The sequence below is a fragment of the Ranitomeya variabilis genome, chromosome 3 (assembly GCF_051348905.1).
Source record: "Ranitomeya variabilis isolate aRanVar5 chromosome 3, aRanVar5.hap1, whole genome shotgun sequence".
NCBI lineage: Eukaryota > Metazoa > Chordata > Amphibia > Anura > Dendrobatidae > Ranitomeya > Ranitomeya variabilis.
The window spans coordinates 624,162,888-624,190,808 of record NC_135234.1 but is presented as its reverse complement, the minus strand read 5'-3'; the positions used below and the strand labels follow the sequence as shown (position 1 = coordinate 624,190,808).

The window sequence follows — 27,921 nt, the reverse complement described above, 5'->3', positions numbered from 1 at the left end:
AGAAAGCTGTCAATTAGTGGTGGCGTGAGGTTATACAGAGCTCATGAATATGGAGGACTACATGGCAGAAGGTTTACTAGTCTTCTTGTGATAATATCCTGCTGATAAAATAGTGATGATATCAAAACTACAGAGAGCAACCCAGTAATTGACACATTGCTGGAATCAGGGTCTTTGCCTCTACATCATGCTGCTGGTGACAGAGTCCTGAGTTTGGGGGTTGAATTCTTGCTGACACATTCTGTTTAAAGAGTTTTATCCCCTTTTTTCATCTTTACCCAATTTCCCGGTGTAGTAATTTACTATAAGAAGTGGCATATACTCATTTGCCTTCTGATGCCCCATCACCCCTCCGTCCTGCTGGCCTTGTACCCTGCCAGTGTCCTCCCCAGTTAGTGGTTGGTGAGATCGGCTGCAGCTCTCAAGCGCCATCCACGATTGAAGAGAGCGCGGACACCGGCAGGGGCCACAGCCAGCTGGACAGAGATGTGTCGGGAGAATGGAAGGTGAGTATATGCACTTTCTTACCCACGCTGGAGCCATACGTCAAGATAAAGGGGCGGAAACACAAACCTGGCTGTCTCTGTGCTTGTCTCATTGACTGACTGCAATTATTGTTTTGGAAAGACCTGCAAAAAATGCAAAATAACCGGTATTGTGTTTTCTCCTTCTCTGTGACCTCTGCTGTGCAGGAGCGCCTCCTGCTGTCTGTGCTGCCACGTCACGTTGCAATGGAAATGAAAGAAGACATCAACACCAAAAAGGAGGATATGATGTTTCACAAAATCTACATACAGAAGCACGACAATGTGAGGTAATGTGGAGCCAGGACGTTCCTGATTAGGCCTTCAGAAATGCACAATGCAAGGCGGCAGCTAGAAGTGAGTGGCAGACGGCCGGAGAAGGTGTACCCATGGCACGTACAAGATGCAGAATGGCGTTTTGCATTGGCCATGTAATGGTCTGTACTTCTTGAAATAAGAATATGTATTTAATGGCCGGAGAAGGTGTACCCACGGCACGTACAAGATGCAGAATGGCGTTTTGCATTGGCCATGTAATGGTCTGTACTTCTTGAAATAAGAATATGTATTTAATGGCCGGAGAAGGTGTACCCACGGCACGTACAAGATGCAGAATGGCGTTTTGCATTGGCCATGTAATGGTCTGTACTTCTTGAAATAAGAATATGTATTGAATGGCGTTTCTGACCTCACGGCCTCTCTTTGCAGCATCCTCTTTGCCGACATTGAGGGCTTCACCAGCTTGGCGTCACAATGCACGGCACAGGAACTAGTCATGACATTGAACGAACTCTTTGCACGTTTCGACAAGCTAGCTGCAGTAAGTGACTTCTCAGTGTGCGATCTATGGAAAATGCATCATTAAAAAAAATAACAATGTGTATCAAGCATGGCTTGTATCTCATATTATTGTCTAACTAAGCAAAATCCCATAAAAACACAACTTTATTACTACAAAGTAGAAAAGACCGCAATAGATAGATTCGTACAGATATGTGCTGTTACATTAATTATATCTGTTCATTAATAACCTCTTTTTATAGACTTATATTACTTGTGACTGAAGCTGTCATTCTGCCGGGGAAATAAAGTTCCTTTCCTCCCGGTAGCGCAGGTCTAAGTGCTGGCGCTGGGCAGGTTCACAGCGCTATTTACCTGCAGATTAACCCCATATCTGCAGGTTCATAGCCTTTTTTTCAGGTGACAGGTTCCCCTTTGTTAGACAGTTATTGATTACCCCTTTGCTATGAATAGTTGTGCGCTTTGTATCTCACATTACCATTTCCTTAGTTCTATGCTGGTGACACAGGCTGTAAAACTTACTAGTTAATGGGGGGACATGTAAGGATTGCAGTCACCCAAAGTCCCTCCTGGCTGTAAGCAATAGCCCGTTTCTGCAGCCCGAGGTCTGTCTGAGGAGTTTAGCACCAGGACTCTGACAGAGCTACTACAGAGCTATTTTGGTTCTAAATATATATATTTAAGATCGTATTCATGTTAATATCCAAGTTGTGACCCAAAACCGAGCAAACAAGGAGCGATGTTGTAACATGCTAATATCTATGTGTATGAGTTTCCACCCGCGGTCTGAAATCTAGCTTAGCGCCAAGTATTAAACCTGGAAAAAAAAAATAATTGGCTGCATTAAAAATTGTGCCACACACAGACTACAAATTTCCAAATGGTTGAGCATGAGAAGGAGGCCCCATGGTGAGGCTTGGCAGCCGCACGGCTCCTCTCACATGCAGATCTCACACATTATTTGGTTGCCTAAAGGCCCCGTCTCACACAGCGACGCTGCAGCGATACAGACAACGATGCTGATCGCTGCAGCGTCGCTGTGTGGTCGCTGGGGAGCTGTCACACAGACAGCTCTCTCCAGCGACCAACGATCAGGGGAACGACTTCGACATCGTTGAAACTGTCTTCAACGATGCCGAAGTCCCCCTGCAGCACCCGGGTAACCAGGGTAAACATCGGGTTACTAAGCGCAGGGCCGCGCTTAGTAACCCGATGTTTACCCTGGTTACCAGCGTAAATGTAAAAAAAAACAAACAGTACATACTCACCATCTGTTGCCCGTCAGGTCCCTTGGCGTCTGCTTCCTGCTCTGACTGAGCCGCCGTACAGTGAGAGCACAGCAGTGACGTCACCGCTGCGCTCTGCTCTCACTGTACGGCGGCGCTCAGTCAGAGCGGGAAGCAGACGCCAAGGGACCTGACGGGCAACAGATGGTGAGTATGTACTGTTTGTTTTTTTTTACATTTACGCTGGTAACCAGGGTAAACATCGGGTTACTAAGCACGGCCCTGCGCTTAGTAACCCGATGTTTACCCTGGTTACCAGCGAAGACATCGCTGAATCCGTGTCACACACACCGATTCAGCGATGTCAGCGGGACCTCAACGACCAAAAAAAGGTCCAGGCCATTCTGACACGACCAGCGATCTCGCAGCAGGGGCCTGATTGCTGGTACGTGTCACACATAGCGAGATCGCTATGGAGGTCGCTGTTGCGTCACAAAACTTGTGACTCAGCAGCGATCTCGCTAGCGATCTCGCTATGTGAGACGGGGCCTTAACATTCGGGCGTTTTAACTTTTCCTTGGAGCTTGTTCTTGTTGAATGCTTTTTTTGTGGTTTGTCTAACTATGTTACTGACTCATGGTTTAATAATTTGTTTTAAATCATTCCCACTTTTTTTTTTTACTGCTTGCTGAACATTGTGTAAAAAAAAAAATATATATCTGAGCGAGGAACAAACTATAGCTGGAGGAATAATTACAGCATTCACTTCACAGTACAACTTTGTACCTATGAAGGGCATCTCTGCCTTCTCTGTTTATTCTTGCCGCGTATTTCCAAAATTTCATGACGATCATTTTCTGTTTCAAGGAAAACCACTGCTTGCGCATTAAGATCCTGGGCGACTGTTACTATTGTGTCTCCGGGCTGCCTGAGGCCCGCGCGGATCACGCTCACTGCTGTGTGGAGATGGGTGTTGATATGATTGAAGCCATCTCGTAAGTGGACCTTTGCTTCAAATGTAATTGTATAGGTTTAATAAAAGCCGTACTTTTAACTTGTTTTCAATTTTTTTTTTTTTTTTTATACGAAGATGTTTCAAAAATTAGAATTTAAGTCACAAAACCGGAAGCTGCGAGGAAGGTGGACTAGTGTCATTTATATTTTGTATTTTATTTAACTTTTGTTTGGTTTTCCTAAAGAAAATATATCAGGTTTTTCTTATCAAATCTAAGATCAACATAATGTAGGGGCAGAAACCCCTTGTAGCTGTGATGCGGCTGAAGTGCAGTTTAGCGCAACCTCCACCAAGGGGTGCTAGTGAGGGAAGAGAGGTTGCACACTCACAGCGTAGCAACACTGAACAGCCGCACAGGTATCACAGGTAACAAAAGAGTGGTCAGACGAGCAGAGTCAGAAACGGTCAGGAGCAGAAGTACCAGAGGTGACAGCAATGAACGAAGTCAGAGACCAGCCAGAATTCAGAGCCAAATGAGAGCGCGGTATCCAAAACGAGAGACGTAAGACAGAGTCGGGGTACAAGCCAGCAGTCAAAGCCGGTTGGAGAACGAGGTATCAGAGACTGAAAGCAAGAGGCGGGGTACAGAGATCAGGCCGAGTCATACACTGTTAAGTCAGGGATAGGGAACAGATCTCACACAAATACGGGAAGACAGAGGCAGAAGGATCACCAGCGTCTACGGGTCAGCTGCCCTAGCCTGGAAACATGAACTATCACTGACACGGGCAACCAGAAATAGCACCAATAAATAGCCACCCAAGAGCCAAAGAGGCAGGAAAGGTTAACCCCTCCATGACCAGGCCGGGGAAAGAGAAGCAAGAGGCAAACCCCGACCTGGATCATGACAGTAGCTGTGTAACTTATTGGACTGCTGCCAGGTATTCCAACCATGCCCCAATTACTGATTGGCAGCTTTCTGCCTATTCACAGTGTACACAGAAAGCTACCAATCAGTGGTGGGGGCGGAGTTATACAGAGCTCAGTATTCAGAGAACTGTTAGATCTGCAGAATATAAAACTGGTTTTAATAAAAACTATAGCACCATTATCATTACATTATGCTGCTCTCAGATGAAGTAGCAAAACCTAGTCACAGTTACAATTTAAAGAGGTTATCCGTGGTATAAAAAATGGCAGCGAATGTGATTAAATAAAAACAACCTTTACTCATTTGGTTAAACCCCTGCTGTTTCAGCAATGCCACTTCTGTGATCCCCTTTGGTCTTTGTATACTTTGCTGTAGTAATCATGTGATGCAAATGGATGTGTGCACTGCAGCCAATCACTGGCCTCAGTAGTCTTGTGATATTCATGGAGGCATCACGGCTGAGGCCAACGATTGGCTGCAGCCGTCTCTCATTAATGTGCAGCCTAGCATCTGCGCACATTAGGGATCACTGCAGTAGAGGGTTTACCAGGTTGTTATTCTTTTGTTCTTTTTATTGTACCACCCTGCTCTTACAGATTTTTTTCACCTTCTGGCCAGCGCTTTAAATGTTGATGGTGTTACCCGAATGATGCTATGACCTTGACAAACGTTTTTTTGTTTTTTTTCATTTCAGGTTAGTAAGAGAAGTAACAGGGGTAAATGTAAACATGCGAGTGGGAATACACAGTGGGCGAGTTCACTGTGGTGTCCTCGGCCTGCGAAAGTGGCAGTTTGACGTATGGTCTAATGATGTGACTTTGGCCAATCATATGGAAGCTGGCGGCAAGGCAGGGTGAGTGACACCGCTAACCTCCGCAGTGCTGGGTTAGGCTCTGTTCACATCGCTTTTATTGCACATGTTTGGTCTATATGCTGGAATAAGTTTCCAGTAAAAGAAAAAAAGAACTATATATATATTCCCACTGGGTAGGTACATCACAGCTGGCCGTCGGAGGTGTGCATTTATGCATTTGTAAATGTTATGTGAACACAGAATAACTGATGTCCGCTACACATAAACCTCATATTTAGTCTGTTCATTGGAGTAATGATGTCCGCTCTTGTTCCTGATCAGGAGGATTCACATCACAAGTGCTACATTAAATTATCTGAATGGAGATTATGAGGTGGAACCTGGTCATGGAGGTGAGAGAAATGCTTATCTCAAGGAACACAACATCAAAACTTTCCTGGTGACCGGGTGCAGCCAGAAGAGGGTAAGTTAGAGAACACAGGCCTAAACCTACGCTAAATAGTTTAACCTTACCTTGATCTTCTTCTGTGTTTGATGCTGATAATAGCAGCTCCTACAAAAGTGTGAGTATTTCACAAACCTATGATCCATGATTCATGTATCATTTTAATTTGGTTTGCTTTGGATTATCAGATTATTGCTGCTAAAGTACAGTTCACTCATCATCAGATTCCTTATTAAAAGGGGTTGTGTCTTTCAAATTGTGTCCATGTGCAATGCATATGATTCCCGGTTATTCTCCGTGGTAATCGGTGGTCATGTATATGCTTTGCATGTGCAGACTAGACTCTGCTTCCCTCTGTTCTCTACAGTTGAGAAAAACTTGAATTAGTCTAATTAGCACACAACTACGAATCCCTCACACCTGGAATACCGAGGAAATCCTGACAGTGTGCAAGATTCTGCAGTCTGCAGATTTTTGTCCCAAGTCAAACAGCCCCTTGGAATGGATAGTATTCAAAACTTCAGCGCTTGGGCTTTTCACGTATGTTTAAAAAAAAAAAAAAAAAAGAGTTGTCTGGTTTTAAACTACCAGACTGTAGTCACTACATGAGTGGCCTGTGACTCCTCTTATTAGGCTCACTGCACACTGTGATGATTCTCTGGCACTGGAAACAGCGGTCATGAGACTGCAAGTGTGCAATATGCATGCTCCTGGCCACATTTCACCTAATACACTTGCACTGAGGTAAGCTGCCCCCATCTAGACGACATGTGGCCGGGAGTACGCGTATTGCTGGTGCCAGAGAATCCTCACAGTGCGCAGTGCACGCAATGTCAGGATTCACCAGCCCGTAGTCGCATACAGTGACCAGAGCCTTTTAGACCAGACCTCCACTTTAATTTAAAGATCTGTGTGCCTGTCCTGTTAATATCAGTGTGTGTCTTGTTCTGAACAGGCTTTTGCAGTGCAACAGTTATTCTACCTGCTGCAACAAAAAAAATCCCCATACTTGCTGCCAAGTAGCCAGGTGTACTGAATGGAGAATTAGGCGTTCTGTAGTTGAATATCTGTAAGGTGAATTCCAAGGGTCTACAAGCAAATAGTGTTTCTTAGTATTCTGATTGATCATTGACAGTAGAAAGTCACACGTTCACTTCTGGTCCTATTTATTTTAGTTCTTGGTTGGTTTTTTAATATTTATAGAAGCAGACTGGATCATAAGAGCTTGTGATGTCAAGGTTTTTTTTGTCCCTGATAGACATGGTCCGGAAGAATCGCCATTGCTCATTCTATCTATGATATTATCTTGTCACAAGCATTAAAATGTGCCAGGACTGCTGTTGGAAGGTCTGCTCTTGAGTTGAGAGTGTCCTATAAATGGTGTTTGTGTGTGTTCTTCAATTACAGAAAGAAGAAAAGGCCATGCTGGCTAAACTACAAAGAGCCCGAGCCAACTCAAACGAAGGCCTTACACGGGTCTGGGTACCTGAAAGATCCTTTCCACGCAACAAAGGCTCAAAGGCTTTTCGTCAAATGGTGAGTAAAAAGCTCTGAATCATTGGTATCTCACAGTGGGTGTAATGCTCAATGTGAATCATTCTTATATTAGTATTAGGGTAAAAGTTACAGAATGAAAAACAATATTGGTATTATAGGGAATCTGTCAGCAGGCTTTTTCTGTTTAGTCTGAGAGCAGCAAAATATAGGGGCAGAGACCATGATTTCAGGGATGTGTCTTATTATACTGCATTATCACTGCCGGACTAGGTCTCAGGTGCTGTGCAGTCCAGCTAATCTGTGTAACCCCGCCCCATCACTGATTGGCAGCTTGCTGATAATGCACAGTGCTCACAGGTAGCTCAGCATTCTAGCCACTGCTACATCTACAGCAGAGAGAACAGGGTTCTATCAAAACTGCAGCAAGCAGCCCAGTAAGTGACACATTCCTGGAATCGGGGTCTCTCCCCCTACATCATGCAGCTTTCGGATTCAGTAGCAAAACCATGTGGACAGATTCCCTTGAAATTATTGCCATTAAAAAGCGTGTAACATCGGTACTTTACTACAATGGCAAAATGCAGAAACCATCATATGTGATTATAACCTAACAGTATGGACACAACCACTCGAAATGCAGTCTGTTCATGTATCAAATAAACATCCTTAAATGTAAATTGTCAGCAGACTTTTTTATATGAAATCTACATGATGAATCCTGATTGCAGTGGTGTGTTGCTCTTTCAATTTAGTGTTTAATTAGCAGGAGGACTAGTCAACTGCACTGTATAACCCGCCCAGCACCACTGATTGGCAGCCTTCTGCCTATTTACAGTGTCACAGAAAGATGCCAATCAGTGGTGTGGAGGGGTGTGTGGTTACATCAGGATTAGCATCCTGGGCACTGCAACATCTGCAGCAGAGAAAACAGTGACTGTATCAAAATGACACTATGTGGACCGGCAAGTGACACATCGCTGAAATCAGGTTCAGCCCCTACATCATACTGCTTTCAGATTACATAGCAAACACATGGTGACAGATTCCCTTTAAGTTTAGCTGTCCAAAACAGGCAGCCGTAATGTCTGACCAGCTGAAGCTGTACCGAGGGGTTTCTGCCCAGCTGGAGCTGTCCCGAAGGGTTTCTGACCAGCTGGAGCTGTCCCGAGGGGTTTCAGATGAGCTGGAGCTCTCCCAACCCAAGGGGTTTCAGATGAGCTGGAGCTGTCCCGAGGGGGGATTCAGACGAGCTGGAGCTGTCCCGAGGGGTTTCAGATGAGCTGGAGCTGTCCTGAGGGGTTTCAGACGAGCTGGAGCTGTCCCGAGGGGTTTCAGATGAGCTGGAACTGTCCCGAGCGGTTTCAGATGAGCTGGAGCTGTCCCGAGGGGTTTCAGATGAGCTGGAGCTGTCCCGAGCGGTTTCAGACGAGCTGGAGCTGTCCCGAGGGGTTTCAGACGAGCTGGAGCTGTCCCGAGCGGTTTCAGACGAGCTGGAGCTGTCCCGAGGGGTTTCAGATGAGCTGGAGCTGTCCCCAGGGGTTTCAGATGAGCTGGAGCTGTCCCCAGGGGTTTCTGAAGACAGGTCTGCACAGCTAGTTAATTCATGGGCCAGTTTTTTGTGTAAAAATTGTTTTTTGAATGAGATAAGCGCTTAAAAGTCTTAACTGCATGTTTTCAGTTTATAGATTTTTGCCTTTGAAAATCAAATGTTCCAGGTTTTTACAACTTAACAGGGTTCTAGGCTAGTCTATTTCTTCCTCAAGTTCATAGTAAATGATAAAATGACAACTGAATGTGCCGGTTCCATTTTACTCTGTTGTGGGTCAGTGTAGAAAACCAATAATTATACTCTGATGGAACTAGGATCAGAGCAGGCCAGATTGTAAATCCACCTGAAAATGAGATTGACCAAGAACTGATTTTATTTTGGAATGAAATCTGTAATTTCCCGTGGTGAGTGACCTCTGTGGCCTACCTGTACTGAGCACACACTGGAGCATACGTTTCCCATGTGCATGCTGCGGTGAATGAACCAGAGATTGTCTTGTTAGTAATGCTGTGACAGCAGAGCCGCATTGCTCGTGTTTCCGGACTCTCTGGATTCACACAGGCTGCTGGTTTTCCCAAGGATTGAGCGTGAGAGAGGCCCCCTGGTGAGGGTAGGCAAAGACAACACAGGGACGCAGAGCTCTTCTCTCAGAAACACTTAATTAAATAGTTCGTCAGAGGACCTCCTGTGGGATCTGCCTAATGAGACATGCCAAGGGGCGAGCAACTCCCAAGTCACATGCCTTTCTCAGCCAAATCTTTCCTAAAGGCACGATGCTGCCTTGTCACATATACCCCAAAGACTGTCTATTTACAATGTGTTCTGCTTCAGTAGATAATTCCGGAAGAGCAAATGAGTCAAACTGCATTGTGCGCACGTGGAACCAGGAGGTATTTTACCCATTCCGATGTCATGTCTTGGCAAAGGCTAAAGCCCCTGGAAATCCATCCATAATAAATAAGCTGTAATTACTGATTCCATGTGAACCTTCTCCAGACTAATGAGCCGACTGTATTGAAATAAGCTTCACAGTACACATGCTATACTCTGTGGGGAGGCTGCTGGTTCTAGACGGGCGTGGAAAGTCTGAGCACATTAGTGCTCTAATTTTCAGACAAGGAGATCTGTGAAACCGATGTATATGTTCTGACGGCTGTTGTCCTATATTAAACCTGTCAGATCTACCAGGATCCTATGCTTTGTTCTTTTCCGTGACTGTTTCAGTTATAGCTCTGAAAATCGTACAAGCCGCAAAAATAATGGTATTCAGCCCCTGCTGTCAGTGGGGCTCCGAATTTCCCAATCAATTTCCCACCGTTACACAGAAACATACAAGCTTGAGCAACTTCATAGAAACGCATTTTAACCCAACAGTGACCAGATTTCACAATACAGTCTGCATACAGTATTAAATTCTCTCGATCTGATTAGGCTACTGTAGGTTTTGAAAAGAAAGAACTGCTGCAAAATACTTCTTAAAAGTTTAAAGGGGTTGTCCACTACTAGGGCAACCCCTTCTTGATTGAAATGTTTGGCCCCCATAAAATAGTAAAGCTTATATTCTCCTCCCATGCCGGCACCGTTCCCGCGGTGTCGGCGCTCGTTTTCCTGGAGCTCCCCTGCGGTTGTTGTGACAGCGCTGGCGTCACTGTCCCCGCTTTCAGACAAATCGAACATGAAGAGGAAGTCCGGGCAGCGGCTGATCTCGCTTCCTATTCATGTTCATTTCAACAAGAAGCGGGGACAGTGACGCCAGCGCTGATTGAGCTCCGGTGTCACAGCAACCGCACAGGAGGCCTGGGAGATGGAGTGCCCACACCGCGGGAGGTGAGAATAAGCTATATTATTTTATGAGGAGCCAAGCCAGGGGTGTGACAAGAAGGTGTCCAAATAGTGGACAACTTCTTTAATTCAGCCTGATTGACAGCTCTTAAGTATCTTTTTTTCTCTGATGCTGCTGAGATTTCACGCTGCTCAGTACAAACCGCAGCTGTCAGGTTAGGTGGTTGAGACTAAATATACCTGGGCTCATGAGATCTCGCCCTCATTATATGGACTCAATGAAAAAATGTGTAACATTTTATATTTATTATTGTTAAATAACAATAGATTTTCAAAGTAAGCACACCAGTCTCATCAGAGGGTAGAGATCAGTTTCGTAATGTATGTAGATAGTATTGTAAATCTGGTGACAGATCTTCTTTAAACAGTAAAAAAAAAAGGAATGAATTAAAAAAATCTTAAACATGTATGTCACAAGGGACTAGAAAGTGATGCATACTGTAAATCCATAGCTTCCCATGCTCATGATATGTGCCATGGTAGTGTGTTTTGGCATACACTGGGCAGATATTCCTCTGCATATGCCAACATGTGTGTTTTGGGGTATTTTTTTGAATGTCAGTGGGTGACCTATGCCATTGCATGCCTATAGTATCATACAACGCATCCTTCAGTCTGAGCTGTAAGTCCCAGAGAGGGGAGTCTTCACACGTCTTTGCCTTCTCAGCTCCAACTCTCCCCTTGTTCGCACTAACATTAAAATGGGAAGCTGCAAAAAATTGGAGCATCTAACTTCAAACCGTAGTGATCAGTGATATAAATCATATTCTCGTGGGCAAATTGTACCTTGGTTGCAATGGTGGCTACCAACCCGCCGGAACGAATAGAGATGGACTACAAGACTAATGTGGACATGCATTTAAAGCATAACCGTCATTTTGCTTTTTTATTTCATAAGTTAATAGTACACATGAAAATAAGCAACTTTGTAACATATCTTGTCAAAGAAATCTGCTTCTTCCTCCTCCTGGACTGAGCTTTCATTATTTAAGTTTTCAGTTCTCGGGTAAAATCTGTATTCAGCTAAGACATATTGTTACATTAGAGACAGGAGATGGCAGCTGCTACTGATATGATGCTATGTAAAGGTGAGAAAGAGGGAGAAGCTGAGGGAAAGCTCCTCTTCTGTTCTCTGTTCTTCATAGAATCTTATCAATAGAACCTGCCATCTCCTATCTCAGTAATGTAACAATCGGTCTTCGCTGAATACAGATTTTACCCGAGGATTGAGAATTTAAAAAAAAAAAAAAATCAGTCCTGGAGGAGAAAGAAGCAGACTTCTCTGATAAGATATTTTCCAAAGTTGCAGATTTCTCTGATAAGGTATATTACTAAATTGCTATTTTCATGTGTACTATTGATTTGTGAAATAAAAATGTAAATGACAGTTACACTTTAAGGTTTGAATGTCATTGATAAGTCAGAATACAATAAAAGTAATGATGGCCAATGTTTCAGTCTACAAAATTTTATTATTCAGCTATCATGAGAAAAGCCACCCCTCAAGTGTGAAATTGTCAGGTAAATGATGCAGGGAAATCAGCGGGTTATAAAAATCAGGTACATGTTTTTGTTTCAGTGCCACGGCTATCCACGAACACAGTTTAGATATCCCTAGTAAGCCACGTCGTATTTTTATTTCCTTGGCTTCTTTTCTTTTGGAATTTAACATTTCCCATAAACAACTCTGATTCAAATAAATAGCGGATCAAATTCTCTTCAATTACAGTATCACTTACATGATTTATAGCAGTAATTGTACATGTTTGGTTTTCTTAAATTATCAAGGGATTTTATAGTTTGTTTACATGTGAATTGATGGCAAACTCACTATTGTGGCCCACTTTATGCTGTAATATATGTACATCCACCTCTGAGTTTCCCTAAAGCTAAATGTGATGTCACAGCCAGAAATTCATCTTTCCCGACTTGTATTCACCTATAGTCCCACATAAGCCCATAGAGGTGTGATGTTACTTGTCTGGATCCACTTGTCACAGCCACTTCTCACAAGTGGGTTAGTGTATCTGATCAGGTCTGTCAATGTGAGATGTGTGAAACCAGTCTAAGTACTCACTACAATGTCTGAATGGGCCGCAGGTCTACTGAACCGAACTCGCCCACCTAAGGCCTCTTTCACACTAGCATCGTGCACTGCACGTCGCTATGCGTCGTTTGTTTGAAAAAACGCATCCTGCAAAAGTGCTTGCAGGATGCGTTTTTTCACCATTGCTTTGCATTAGCGTCGCATTGCGACGCTTTGCCACACGTCGCAACCGTCGTGCGACGGTTGCGCTGTGTTGTGGCGGACCGTCGACTGCAAAAAACGTTACATGTAACGTTTTTTGCTGCCGACGGACCGCCATTTCCGACCGCGCATGCGTGGCCGGAACTCCGCCCCCACCTCCCCGCACCACCCCGCACCTCACAATGGGGCGGCGGATGCGCTGGAACAATGCATCCGCTGCCCCCGTTGTGCGGCGCATTCACAGCTAGCGTCGGTACGTCGGCCCGACGCACTGCGACGGGCCGAGTACGACGCTAGTGTGAAAGAGGCCTAATGGGCATGCACAAGGCTGTTAAGTTTAGGGCAGGAGACCCGTTGCTACTCTGAACATCATGATCCTAAATTGGACTGTGAAATTATGTTGAGTGAAAATGGCCCGAGATCCACTTATGTCACACAGCAGCTTACACTTAGAATATCTCAGTAGTTTACCATATTGAGACTCACTTGTGATGTCACAGCAGCTTATCTGACTGAAATTCACCTGTGCTGTCACAGCAGCTAACCCGACTGAAACTCACCTGTGAGGTCACAGCAGCTAACCCGACTGAAACTCACCTGTGAGGTCACAGCAGCTTACCCGACTGAAATTCACCTGTGATGTCACAGCAGCTTACCCGACTGAAACTCACCTGTGAGGTCACAGCAGCTTACCCGACTGAAACTCACCTGTGAGGTCACAGCAGCTTACCCGACTGAAACTCACCTGTGAGGTCACAGCAGCTTACCCGACTGTAACTCACCTGTGAGGTCACAGCAGCTTACCTTACTGAAACTCACTTGTGATGTCACAGCAGCTTACCCGACTGAAACTCACCTGTGAGGTCACAGCAGCTTACCCGACTGAAACTCACCTGTGATGTCACAGCAGCTTACCCGACTGTAACTCACCTGTGAGGTCACAGCAGCTTACCTTACTGAAACTCACTTGTGATGTCACAGCAGCTTACCCGACTGAAACTCACCTGTGATGTCACAGCAGCTTACCCGACTGAAACTCACCTGTGAGGTCACAGCAGCTTACCCGACTGAAACTCACCTGTGAGGTCACAGCAGCTTACCCGACTGAAACTCACCTGTGATGTCACAGCAGCTTACCCGACTGTAACTCACCTGTGAGGTCACAGCAGCTTACCTTACTGAAACTCACTTGTGATGTCACAGCAGCTTACCCGACTGAAACTCACCTGTGATGTCACAGCAGCTTACCCGACTGAAACTCACCTGTGATGTCACAGCAGCTTACCCGACTGAAACTCACCTGTGATGTCACAGCAGCTTACCCGACTGTAACTCACCTGTGAGGTCACAGCAGCTTACCTTACTGAAACTCACTTGTGATGTCACAGCAGCTTACCCGACTGAAACTCACCTGTGATGTCACAGCAGCTTACCCGACTGAAACTCACCTGTGATGTCACAGCAGCTTACCCGACTGAAACTCACCTGTGATGTCACAGCAGCTTACCCGACTGAAACTCACCTGTGATGTCACAGCAGCTTACCCGACTGAAACTCACCTGTGAGGTCACAGCAGCTTACCCGACTGAAACTCACCTGTGAGGTCACAGCAGCTTACCCGACTGAAACTCACCTGTGAGGTCACAGCAGCTTACCCAACTGAAACTCACCTGTGAGGTCACAGCAGCTTACCCGACTGAAACTCACCTGTGAGGTCACAGCAGCTTACCCGACTGAAACTCACCTGTGATGTCACAGCAGCTTACCCGACTGAAACTCACCTGTGATGTCACAGCAGCTTACCCGACTGTAACTCACCTGTGAGGTCACAGCAGCTTACCTTACTGAAACTCACTTGTGATGTCACAGCAGCTTACCCGACTGAAACTCACCTGTGATGTCACAGCAGCTTACCCGACTGAAACTCACCTGTGATGTCACAGCAGCTTACCCGACTGAAACTCACCTGTGATGTCACAGCAGCTTACCCGACTGAAACTCACCTGTGATGTCACAGCAGCTTACCCGACTGAAACTCACCTGTGAGGTCACAGCAGCTTACCCGACTGAAACTCACCTGTGAGGTCACAGCAGCTTACCCGACTGAAACTCACCTGTGAGGTCACAGCAGCTTACCCAACTGAAACTCACCTGTGAGGTCACAGCAGCTTACCCGACTGAAACTCACCTGTGAGGTCACAGCAGCTTACCCGACTGAAACTCACCTGTGAGGTCACAGCAGCTTACCCGACTGAAACTCACCTGTGAGGTCACAGCAGCTTACCCGACTGTAACTCACCTGTGATGTCACAGCAGCTTACCCGACTGAAACTCACCTGTGAGGTCACAGCAGCCTATCCGACTAAATCACAGCTGTGATAACACTGCCACTTCCTGACTGAAAGACTGTTTTCTGTCTCGGCTGTTTTTTTACAGAATAGCAAATATAATGACGGATCCCATTGACTTGAAATTGGTCACCAAGGTTTCCTGTTTGTTCCGATATAAAATCGCACACAATTCTGCACGCCATAGAGCAGAGTGTGTTACCGCCAAATATGATGGTAAACTTTGAGGCCTGTGAAAGGAGCCGCTTTGTTCAGGAGAACTCTATGGAATGGAGCATTGTTATAAAGTTGTAATTGGCGAGAGATTGTATAGGTTTAATCTATTTATAGTTTACTAGGTGACATATTTCCTTTCTACACTTGCATAACCAAGAGTAGTCATAAACAAAATGTTGCTCCCTGGATACATGGAGATAAGCTCTGGGTACTTGCACTCCCTACACCATCAAGATACTCTAAGTTGTAGCACCACATACGTGCATATCTTTAACCCTTTCCAAACTCCCTTTAAATAACACTGTGTGTGTGTGTGTGTGTGTGTGTGTGTGTGTGTGTGTGTGTGTGTGTGTGTGTAGACTGCTCAAAAAAATAACGGGAACACTAAAATACCACATCCTAGGTATCACTGAATTAAATATTGCAGTTGCAAATCTTTATTTCATAGTGGAATGCATTGAGGACAATAAAACATAATGATCAATGTAAATCAACATTAATATCCCATGGGGTCCTGAATTTGGAATGATACTCAAAATCAAAATGGAAAATGAAACTACAGGCTGATCCAACTTCAGTGGAAATACCTCAAAACAACAAAATGATGCACACTCAGTAGTGTGTGGCCTCCACATGCCTGTATGACCTCCCTACAATGCCTGGGCATGCTACTAATGAGGTGGCTGATATTCTTTTGAGGGATCTCCTTCCAGACCTGGGAGGTCTGTGCGGCCCTCCAAAGAAATGCCTCCCCACACCATTACTGGCCCTCTACCAAATTGGTCATGCTGGAGGATGTTGCAAGCATCAGAATGTTCTCCACGTCATCTCCAGACTGTAACGTGCTTATTGTGAACCTGCTCTCATCTGTGAAGACCACAGAGCGTCAATGTTGAATCTGCCAATCTTTGTGTTCTCTGGCAAATGCCAATTGCCCTGCAAGGTGTTGAGCTGTAAACCCAACACCCACTTGTGTATGTCAGACCCTCATACCACCCTCGTGGAGTCTGTTTCTGACAGTTTGAGCAGACACATGGATGTTAGTGGCCTGCTGGAGGTCATTTTGCAGGGTTCTTGCACTGCTTCTCTGTTCCTCCTTGCACAAAGGAGGAGGTAGCTGTCCTTCTGCTGGGTTGTTGCCATCTTAAAGCCCCCTCCACATGTACTGGCCAGTCTCCTGGTATCTGTTCCATGCTTTGGACACTATGCTGACAGACACAGCTACCCTTCTTGCCACAGCCCTCATTTATGTGCCATCCTGGATGAGCTGCACTACCTGAGCAACTTTTGTGGATTGTAGACATTGCCTCATGCTACTATACAGTACCTCTAGGGAAGAGAGCAATGAAAAAATGCAAAAATGACTAAAACAGCCAAAAAGGATCAGAACAGAGTCTGTGGTCATCCCCTGCAGAACTACTCCTTTACAGAGGTTGTCGTCCTAAGTCCTATAATTTCTACCTGTTGTCTGTGCTATTTGCACAACAGCAGGAGAAATTGATTCCCTGTTGGTGATACTTCATGACTGGACATGTTGAATTCACTGATGGGTGATTGACTTGGAGTTACATTGTGTTGTTTTAGTGTTCACTTTATTTTTTGGAGCAGTGTGTTTATGTGTGTATATATTACTTTATAGACTTAAACTTGTAGTTCAGCAAGCATTGAGGAGTGACCGGCTCTCTAGATCTGGCTCATATCAATTTTCTGTTTACAAACAAGTTTTTGGGCTTGTGCCGTGCCAGAAGTGACATCAGTTCTGGATGACTGGCCAGAATTCTACATGATTTAATTGTTTCCTGTGATATTCTGCAGCATACCAGTTTGTATGAACAGATGTGTGCTTGGAAACTGCTTGCATGGGGAGTTATAAATAAACTATTGTTAGACGTGACTAATTACTCGAAGTCTGTGGCAGCACTATAAAGAGCGGATATTTTTAATGTTTTTATTTTCTCTGTTTGAAAAACACTATCCTTAATAAATAGAAATATCTAAAAATATGTGTGTGTTCGGACCGTTCATTGTAATGGTCGTTTTTTTGTGGTTATAAAATAACAGATCTGTTAGTAATGAGGCATATACAGCTATGATTATATATAAACAGGTTGGGGCTTGCTTTCATTCCTCTGACTCTTATCGTTTTTTTTTTTTGTTTTTTTTAAACCCACAACCTCTTGACACTTATTCCTTTTGCTGTTTAACTCTATGCCTGAGAACAAATTTTCCTCTTTGGAAAGGCTCTGCATTTTATCCCATTGGTCCATTCCCATGCCCTTCGGGTAGGGATGACGCATGCTGAGTGCGCAGAGATACACCAATGCCAATGATTAGCATACTAGCTGGCCCTATTAGCATGTTAGATGGCGGGATGGAATGCAAATTATACAACCCATTTGAAACAAGAACTTTCTAGTGAGAACTTACAGAAGTAAAAATAATAACATAAAAGGGATTCTGATATTTAAGGAAACATAACTGTCTAGAAATAAATGGAAACAGTTTACATTTCTAGGAAAATGTTAGTTTAGTTAGGAAGGGGTCATTTTTCAACATGAAGAGGACCTGTCAGCAGATTCGTGCTGCTACACCCACGGGCAGCATGAATCCCCATTGGCTGTGCCATTGTGGCCAGATATGCTTCTCTTATTTTCTCCTCATAACAGACGGGTACTTTGATTTTGAAAATTCAGATAGGGAATCCATGTTTCAGGTAACTAGTTCAGTGTACTTCCCAGCCAGCTTCTCCTCATCCTTCTCCAGTTGACTGATGTGGCGTTTCAGTGTAAAAGATACCTGGCTATAATTGTGCACCTAGGCAGGGCCGTATTTGCCACTAAGCACTTGAGGGCATGCATACAGGGGGGAGAATATGAGCCATGCATACAGGAGGGGGAATATGAGCCATGCATACAGGAGGGGGAATATGAGCCATGCATACAGGAGGGGGAATATGAGCCATGCATATGCGGGGGGGGAATATGAGCCATGCATACAGGAGGGGGAATATGAGCCATGCATATGGGGTGGGAATATGAGCCATGCATACAGGAGGGGGAATATGAGCCATGCATATGGGGGGGGGAATATGGGCCATGCATACAGGAGGGGGAATATGAGCCATGCATACAGGAGGGGGAATATGAGCCATGCATATGGGGGGGGGGGGGAAATATGAGCCATGCATACAGGGGGGAATATGAGCCATGCATACAGGGGGGAATATGAGCCATGTATACAGGGGGGGGGGAATATGAGCCATGCATACAGGAGGGGGAATATGAGCCATGCATACAGGAGGGGGAATATGAGCCATGCATACAGGAGGGGGAATATGAGCCATGCATACAGGAGGGGGGGGGGTCATTATACAGTATTGAGCATCATGTGGGATCATTATATAGTATGCAGAACTGTGTGTGGCCGTTATACAGTATGGAGCACTATGTGTGGCTATTATACAGTATGGAAGTATGGAGCATCATGTGTGGCCATTATACATTATGGAGCATCATGTGTGGCCATTATACACTATGGAGCATCATGTGTGGCCATTATACAGTATTGAGCATCATGTGTGGCCATTATACAGTATGGAGAACTGTATGTGGCCATTATACAATGTGGAGCATCGTGTGGTGGCCGTTATACAGTATTGAGCATTATGTGTGGCCATTATACAGTATGGAGCAGTGTGGCCATTTTTTTTGTTTATAATTATTGTATATAAAACAGTGTAATCAGCAGTGCTAAATGGCTGTGGTTGGGACGTGCATATGGGTGTGACTAGTTGTGAAATGGGTGTGGTCAGAGGCGTGGCCTAAAATTTGCCGCGGCACACTACGCGCGCCGCAAACTTTATACCTCCTTCCCTTCTTCAAAAGTTGGGAGGTATGGTACCGCATTTGCCAGATCATGGCAAGTGCCGCAAATCCCATAGGGAATGAATGAGGCCGAACGTGTGTTGCCGTAAGTGATCCGTTACGCGGCACATGCAGAAAAACTGCTGGATCTGCTGCAAAAGGCGACTTTCACATCAGCGATTCTTGCCAAATACGGCCCTGCACCTAGGGTTCGATTAGTGCTGACTGTGGATCAGGTAGCATGAATCTTCTAACAGGTCCCCTCTAATGTCATTTCCCAACTGAACTAAAATCTTTTATTACAATACTAATTCTGGCATTAATTCAGGTCTGGATTCTAGTTTGGGCAAGAAGACCCATTGCCTTGAGGCCTTTACTGTTTAGGGGTCCAGCTACAAATGTGGACAAAATTGTTGGTACTTTAGTCTTAAGTGAAAGTAGAAGGGGAAAAAAACACAACGGTCACTGAAGTATCTTTAAACTGACAAAATAATTTTCAATTTAAATTTACTGAATATCAACTAATTTTCAAGTACCAGTAAAATTACTTTTGTCAGTTTTAAGTTATATTGTGGGTTTTTCTTACCAACAATTTTGCAACCCGTGTAAACTTGGATAGTTGGTCAAAAGTTGGTCTGCGTCAGTGTGTAGGTTCTAGCAGCAGGCAATTGTTAATGTAATAATACATTTTTAGGAGGAATTACATGAGTTACAAATTGTATAAAAAGATGCTCCAGAATTGTTATATAATATGGAACACAAATGTCTACAAATAAAACAGGCATTCAGAAGAGCTGAAGGATCCTCTTTACGTAACAACACGTGTGTAAAATAAAGATTATCCTGAGGATAGGTTCAGACGAGCGTATAAAAAAAGTTTTTGATCTGCAAATATCGATAGTGGGAATTGGCAGGTAGATTATAATTAGTGAATAAACTATTTAAAGGTAAAAGAATCCTGGAATGTCTATCCACGATATCTGTGAAGCAAAAAGTTGTTTATTAACTAATAGTTTAGTCTGGTTATTATTCAGACTATCAGGCAACCTAGGTTTAAACAGAAAAGAGGTCAGAGGGGAATGTTCGGAGGTAAATGGGAAACTTTTTTGAGCATAAAACCCATATCAAACAGATAGAGAAGCTTCGGGAGTATGGTCATTTTGACCACTGAAATTCTTCCGAACCACGATATTTGGAGGCCATTCCACATAACAAGTAATCGCATAAGTTCTGTAAACAGGTGAGCATAATTATGGTGGTATATTGTTTTGTAACTGGATATCAGTCGTATCCCTAAGTATGTTAGAGGTATCTTTCCTCTTATAGTTATAATTATCTTTTAATTGGCTTAAAAATCTAGTCAATATATTAAGTGTAAATTTGGGAAGGTAATATGCAATTGTGATAATGTCTAGAGTTGAGCGAATTTGCTCGGGTCCCTGCTTAATTGTCAAGCTATAGCGCTTACCGAATAAGCTGCAGAGGGAACCCAACTTCCTGCTGTTTGGCTCTGCAGCTGCATGTGTTGCGGCTGTGTGACAGGCACGACACATGCATGGAGATCCCAACAAACAGGCTCTCCATGCATGTGTCGTACCTGTCACACAGCCGCGACACATGCAGCTGTGGAACCCAACAGCTGATTAGCCGGCGCGATCCAGGAAGCCGGGTTCCCTCTGCAACTTATTCGGTAAGCGCTATGGCTTGCCGAATAAGCAGGGGCCCTAGCAAATTCGCTCAACTCTAATAATGTCAATAAAACATCATCCACAAATAGGGATAATTTACATTCCTCACCATCACTCCATAAATATTTGGGTAAAGGCATATGGCTGCAGCTAGCGGTTCTATACATAAAACAAAGATTAGGGGAGGAGAAAGGATGCCTTTTGCGGGAGCCATTGGGAATTGAAAAAGGTTGGGATTGTGCATGTGGAAGTTTTATCGACACTAAGGTTTGGGAATATAAATTTCTCAAAGCCATAGCAAATGGCCCCAACAGTCCGAATTGATTAAAAGTTTCAAACATAAATGGCCACCCTAAACGGTCAAAGGCCTTTTCAGCATCTAAACGAAGTAAAAATGCCGAGCTCTCCATCTTATTTACTACTTCTAGATGGTCTATTACTTTTCTTGAATATCAAACTTTCCAGATTCATATTTCGTGACTACCATCAGTCACAAACAATATTTACTCCCAGAAGCAGCTAATATGAAAATGAGGAGAACAAAGGGGGAGTTTTTAAACAAATTTAAAAGCAAACTTTATTGACCATATACATGAATAAAAACACACAAGCCACTGTCAGTATGTGGCAGTGCTATAAGCATGCAGAGTGCAAATAAAAAGGACACCGGACATGCAAGTCCACCAACCAAGCGTTGTAGTATAAATAACCAAATTGAGTATATAGTTAAGATACAGGCAGTATGTATATAATATTAGACCATATACCCTAATGACATTAATCCCCTAAGGGTTGATCCCTTTATATAGCCACCAAAAGTATATACACAGGTTGCTAGCATGTGCCAAATGTGATGCAATTGGCTAATGGTTATAGCTGCATGGAGTTGAGATCTCCCTGGGGAGGGAACCAGGAAAAACCTGGCACCCCTTTAAATGCCAAACATATAAGGGATGTAGGGTACAGCATACTTCACCTGTGGGTTGAGAGGACAGATTGCACAAACCCCGACGCGCGTTTCGCCGCTCTTCGCCGTGCTTTCTCAAGCTATTACTTTTCTTGTATTATCACCTTCCTGTCTGCAAGGTATAATTGCCACCTGATCTTTGTGGACCAGTCGATGGACATAATGCTAATGTTTTAGTGAAGATTTTTAAATCTACATTAAGAAGGGCTCTGGGCCTGGAGTTAGTTCAATGTCAGGGATCTTTTCCTGGTTTTGGAATGAGGGTGATATATGAATGAAGCATAGTAAGGGGTATTGGAGAACCCCTAAGAAAGTCATTATATAGTTGGGGAGTTGAGTGCTATAAATGTTTTATAGTATACATAGGTCAGTCCATCTAGACCAGGTGAACTACCTTTAGGGAGTAATTTAAATAACTCCTATATTTCTTCTTTTATAATTTGTTTATCAAGGGACACTATGGTTTTCACAGAAAAGGTAGGTAGTCTACATTGCTTAAGGAAGGTTTGAATGATTTATTTCTTCTGTTCTGGTTTGGAAGGGGGGTTGTCATTAAAGGGAATCTGTAACCACATTTGACCTATCTAAACTAATATCGGCATTCGGGCTACAGAATGCTGAAAACAGTCCTACCTGTCTGCCTCATATCAGATGTGTTGTTGCTGAGAAATCATCTTTTATCACTTTATATAAATGACGTCTTCCAGGCTCTGGGAAGGGCGCTGCCTGGAGATAACTCTGCCTCCAAAGATTATTTTACATGAAGGGGAGTTGCCAGTGTGATGTGTAATGGCCGCTCTTCTCTCCTGATCTCACTGCAGAGTGGTGTGTGATTATATCTGACACATCTGCAGGTTCCCCTCAGCTTCCAGCTCACAGGCAGACAGGGCTGGAATATATTGTAACACAGCAGAGCTAAGAGAGAAGCAAAAAAATGTGTTTGCAAGAAGATAAATTTAATTTCCCCTGTTCTGTATTGGTTACTTGTCTCACACTGGTAACTCCCCTTCATGTATAATAATCTCTGGAGGCAGAGTTATCTTCCAGACAGCATCCTCCCCAGAGTCTGGAAGAGATCATTTATATAAAGTGATAAAAGATGATTTCTCAGCAACAAGGCATCTGTGACAAAGTTGGACTTTTTTCAGCATTCTATAACCTGTATGCCCATATTAATAGTTTAGATAGATCAAATGTGGTGACAGATGGCCTTTAAGGAAATCTAATTTGGATAAATAGTGGTGGAAGATCTTAGTAATTTTAGTGGGGTCATAAAGGATTGTCCCTCTATTATCTTTTAAGTGTGAAGATTTCCCTCTATCTTCTCTAAGTTGCCTTGCCAAAAGGGAATGAGATTTGTTCCCCCATCATAATATTTTTGTTTGCTACAAAGCAATATTTTTTCCGTTTTAAAAGAATAGCAATATTTCTGCAATCCATGTTTTACAGGAGCAGCTATTAATCATTTACTAAAACCTTTACAGTTTTCTATGGTACAGAATTGAAGTATATCTGTAAAAATCGGATGCTGTACTGTGGCTCCATATGGTATCTCATTTTCTTTTTACCTGAATGGGTGAGCCTCATCCGATTTATTGAAGAAACTAGTGCATGCTGCCAATTTATTTTTTAACATGCAGATTTGTTCCCTGAAAAAAATCTCTCATCTATGCCGCCACATTGAATAACATTGGACTGAAAATACGGTCGTGTGAACGAACACAGAGTGATTTTTTTTTTTTCCTTATTGACAACAGTCAAAGTATAAATGGCATATGTGACTTAATCATATGAATAGCACAATGAATCATGTATATGACCCATTGGGTTCATGTGACTATCAGAGTTTACTGTGAGTTGTTGATTGGCAATGGTACCAGATTGCTGACCCTTTTATAGATGATACATGTGATATGACTGGAAAGCTGACCCAGTAGGTCATGTTATATTGAAAATGAGTTTTGGGTATGGCACATATTTTGGTATTACTTGCTAACTGTCCAGACGTTTTGGCTGTAATACGGTTTCTCTCCTCCCGAAAATTGGAGTGGATGTTGGCATCCAATCATTGTTTAGGAGCCTGCTCTGGCCTTGATTTGGCTCTTTATGGAGCCATGCTGCATGGGGCAGTAGTAACCTGGGAAGGTTTTGCTAACAGTGGGAGAGCAGGACTTCTGAAGACTTCTTTCTCAAATATTTAAACATGGTAGCATCCTGATACTTATTATCAACCGAAAAATATTAGTCTTAAGGCTGATTTTGAATGGACGTTATTAAAGGGAATTTGTCCCATACACTAAATAATATAGAAGGGAGTTTGACAGACACACACATTTCAACGTTGTGCCTGTTAGATGAGTGTAATGTTCTTCATGTTATTAGTTAAAGTGTTCATGAACCAGGAGTCCTTTGTATTCATGAGTTGCAGGCTAACCTTGCCCTGCAGGCTAACCTTGCCCTGCAGGCACTGATGGAGAATAGTTGGGAGACAGCTGTCAGCAGCGGACGGGGAATGTCCTCCGCTTATGAATACCATGGACTCCTTCCTCAGTGTACTGCAGGCTGACTAATATAGGGGGAAGTTACGGTAAATTACATAAGATATATCTGTTTCCCGAACACACTCTGTGGACTTCGATGTTGGCGTTTTCTATCTGCATTTGGGAGGAAGTAGGGCAATTTACCTTTATAAAATACCTAACTCCGTTTTATGCATCTATATGAATAGTCTCAGAGTAACATGAGCTCTGTATTCAGGACTCACACAGAAACTCTGTTCTATCGAAAAATAATCTTGTGTTGAAGCCAAGGGCATAGAAATCCTTACAAAAGAATAGATCTGTGGATTTCTGGCTTAGCTTAGTAAAGACATTAGAACAAGGTCTAACTTGGAAACTGTCCCAAGACTTTAACCTAATCATTCCATTAGTTAATATCCTTACTTCAGTCCAAATCTTATCTTGTGTACCTTTTACTGGCACTCAGCTGCAAGTGAAATTTGCAGAATAATGTTAATGCACAATTATAATAGACCATAATTGCTGTAGAGGAATAATATTGCTGTTGTCTTTCATTTTCTCAGGGCATTGATGAATCAAGCAAAGACAAGTAAGTAAAAGACACAAGATACTGTTTATGCAGATCACTCTTGTATGCAGTGTTTCCAAAAATACTCTTGGGTGTGATGAAGTAACGCCCAAACCCGATTCTGTAACTCATGTAACATCACATGGCGTTAAAGGAAGCATAAACTATGTATGAAAGATAATGATCACTTATAAGTTAACCAGTTACCGTATATTTTATGTATTTTTATTTCCAAATGAGAAGGGCTATGGTGTGGAGCTGGGCTGTTACTATCCAAATCACAGTGGAAGATGTCCACTCATGTCTCCTCTCTGTGATCCAGAATTGAAAGTTGCTGTGTTAGCGCCTCCCAATCTTGTGGCCACGATATACTACTGTATGCTATAACTCTCGAAAAAATTATAGGACACCTGTAATACATTGATCTACTGCAGCTAAGCAAAATGCTCAAAACAGATGATGAGGTTCTTCGTTAATATTTTGATCAGAATGTATACCCCGACTACCACATCATGGCAAACCTCTCAGTGGGGCCCTATCCTGTTAGGTGCTACATGGTGATCACTATCTTCTCCATGACACCGAGGTGCCCCTACAGCACTCATGCTTTGATACTAAACCCCCATAGGTCTGGGTGACACCATCACAGAGTCTTTCCCCCCTTTTTTTTAATTCTTGGTTCCAGGAACAACATATATTTGGCCCAGGTGTTTTTATATTAGCAGTAGACTGCAAAAGGGGACCCATTGGTTTTTGTTCCCAGCTTTTTGTCTGAGACCACATGGATGTGGAGTCCTTTACATCAGTCACTTTTTGTTGTTATTTGGCGGTCATTGTGTCTGTTCTTGTATCTGTGGGGTAGTGTTTTGCCTGGCATCATGGGAGCTGTGGGGCTCCTGAGCTCGTTCCCTCGGAACTGGGTTTGGATGTTTCTTTTTCATTAGAAAACGCTTCCATGTTGCCACCCTACCCCACAAGCCAGACATATGAAGAATACGGGACATTGTTGCCCAATGCAGTGCACAACAAGTACTTGACAGAAATTCCTGAAGCTCCTTTAATGTTGCTGTAGGTATCTTAGCAGCCTCCTGACCAATTTTCTTATTGTCATTTCATCAATTTTTGAGGGACATCTAATTTTAACTAATGTCACTGTTGTCAAATTTGAGCCACTTCTTGATGACCCTCTTCTCATTATTCCATAGTGTATCTAATGCCTTGAAAAACATTTGTTGTACCCTTGTCCTGACTGATGACTTTCAAAAATGAGATTCCTTTGCTGTGTTGTAAGCACTTTATGGACCAAAGCTTTTAAAAATGAGCTAAGAACAGAACAGCTATACTTTATATGGGGACAGTCAAAAACCCTGTAAATGATGGCATGTGTGCATTGACTGATATTTGTCAAGAGTATAAATGATTGGCTAATTCGGAACACAACCACATCCCTAATTACAAACTTATGCAACAACATTATTTTAGTTTTGTCATTTTACTAGATGAGACTAGTCACTGTCTCTGTCCAGCTTCTCTCCACACTGCTGCAGGTGATTAACAGGTCTTTCCTATAGCAAGAGACTTGTCAGTCACCTAGAGCGGCGCTGGGAAAAGCCGGACGGGTGTGGCACTTGACTGTTGTAGTATTTGGCTATGATTCCCAGCTTGATTTTTATATCGTTTTCTGAAACACTGGAGCATTTTGGAAAAATAATACACCAGGCTATAGTCGTGCTGCCAGACTGTGCTTCATACTGCCTGCGGTTTGGGCAGCGCAATCTGGTGGCAGGTCGATTGATTGGACATGGTGAAAATATAAAGTAGTGCAAACTGACCACTGTGTTGTGTATTCTGCGAAATCAGGTCCTTCAACCTTGTATTGTGCAGTTTTTTAATATGTGTTGAAGAATCAGTAGTGATCACAGGCACCAGACTATATACTAATCATATTGCTCCTTTTGTATTTTGCAGCAGGAACACACAGGAAGCTCTGAATCCCGAGGATGAAGTTGATGAGTTCTTGGCAAGAGCAATAGATGCACGAAGTATTGATCAGCTGCGTAAAGATCATGTGAAAAAATTCATCCTCACTTTTCAAACCCCGGACCTCGAGAAAAAGGTAACATGCACTAGATGAGCACTCTTGGCGCCTCATTTAATTGCCTAGTTACCATAGATCTAAAGATATACTCAAATTCTATTTTCCAAATGTCATTTGTTGTTCCAGCACTAATAGAATAAAAATGACTATGAAGAGCACAAATAAGACTTCACGAATCAATATGGATAGGAAATTGTGTGCTAATTACTTTCATTTTTATTGATGTTTTCAATATAAATTGAGCTTATTCAACTGCTGAAGTTAAAGGGTTTTTCCTACTGTTACCAAATATTTGACCCCGCAACTTCAACTCTTCTATCTTTTTATTCTTTTTGTGTTTTTTTTTTTTAAACCTAAGGTCGTATAGACATAGTGACACACAGACTGCAAATCATGTCCTCCGAATGAATCGCTATTAGTCACCGTGTCTTTGTATGATCTGCGTGTGTCGTGGTATTTCCAAATAGATAATATACTATTATGCTGGCTATATATGACTTGATGATGCATGCTGCGAACTGTTTTTCTTGATGTGGAAAACTGTGTTTATTTTAAAATAATAATAAAATAATAGCACAGAAAACAACTTCAAAATATTTTATTATTCACTTAGTAATTATATAGTAATTATATGCCCTCAATTTCTCTTTTTTGTAAATTGCAGTATTCTAAGAAAGTGGATGATCGCTTTGGAGGTTACGTCGCCTGCACCTTGCTGGTCTTCTGTTTCATTTGTTTCATTCAAATTGTCATATTTCCCCAGTAAGTACACAAAAGTTAGAGACTTTTTAAAAGAATTACTCTCTTGACAACATGCTTTTT

At 43.1% G+C, this 27,921-nt stretch overlaps 1 protein-coding gene across 2 annotated transcripts in view; it reads left to right on the top strand.

The window, feature by feature from the left end:
- ADCY6 (adenylate cyclase 6) overlaps nucleotides 1–27,921 on the top strand; it is a 289,333-nt gene that overhangs the window by 231,996 nt on the left and 29,416 nt on the right. For both annotated transcript variants that reach the window (XM_077297459.1, XM_077297460.1), the window contains exons 5-13: nucleotides 693–814; nucleotides 1,233–1,344; nucleotides 3,419–3,546; nucleotides 5,132–5,290; nucleotides 5,573–5,714; nucleotides 7,104–7,232; nucleotides 24,997–25,022; nucleotides 26,970–27,117; nucleotides 27,764–27,861. In XM_077297459.1, coding sequence (XP_077153574.1) covers nucleotides 693–814; nucleotides 1,233–1,344; nucleotides 3,419–3,546; nucleotides 5,132–5,290; nucleotides 5,573–5,714; nucleotides 7,104–7,232; nucleotides 24,997–25,022; nucleotides 26,970–27,117; nucleotides 27,764–27,861 — 1,064 coding nt within the window. The remainder of the gene's footprint in view (nucleotides 1–692; nucleotides 815–1,232; nucleotides 1,345–3,418; nucleotides 3,547–5,131; nucleotides 5,291–5,572; nucleotides 5,715–7,103; nucleotides 7,233–24,996; nucleotides 25,023–26,969; nucleotides 27,118–27,763; nucleotides 27,862–27,921) is intronic.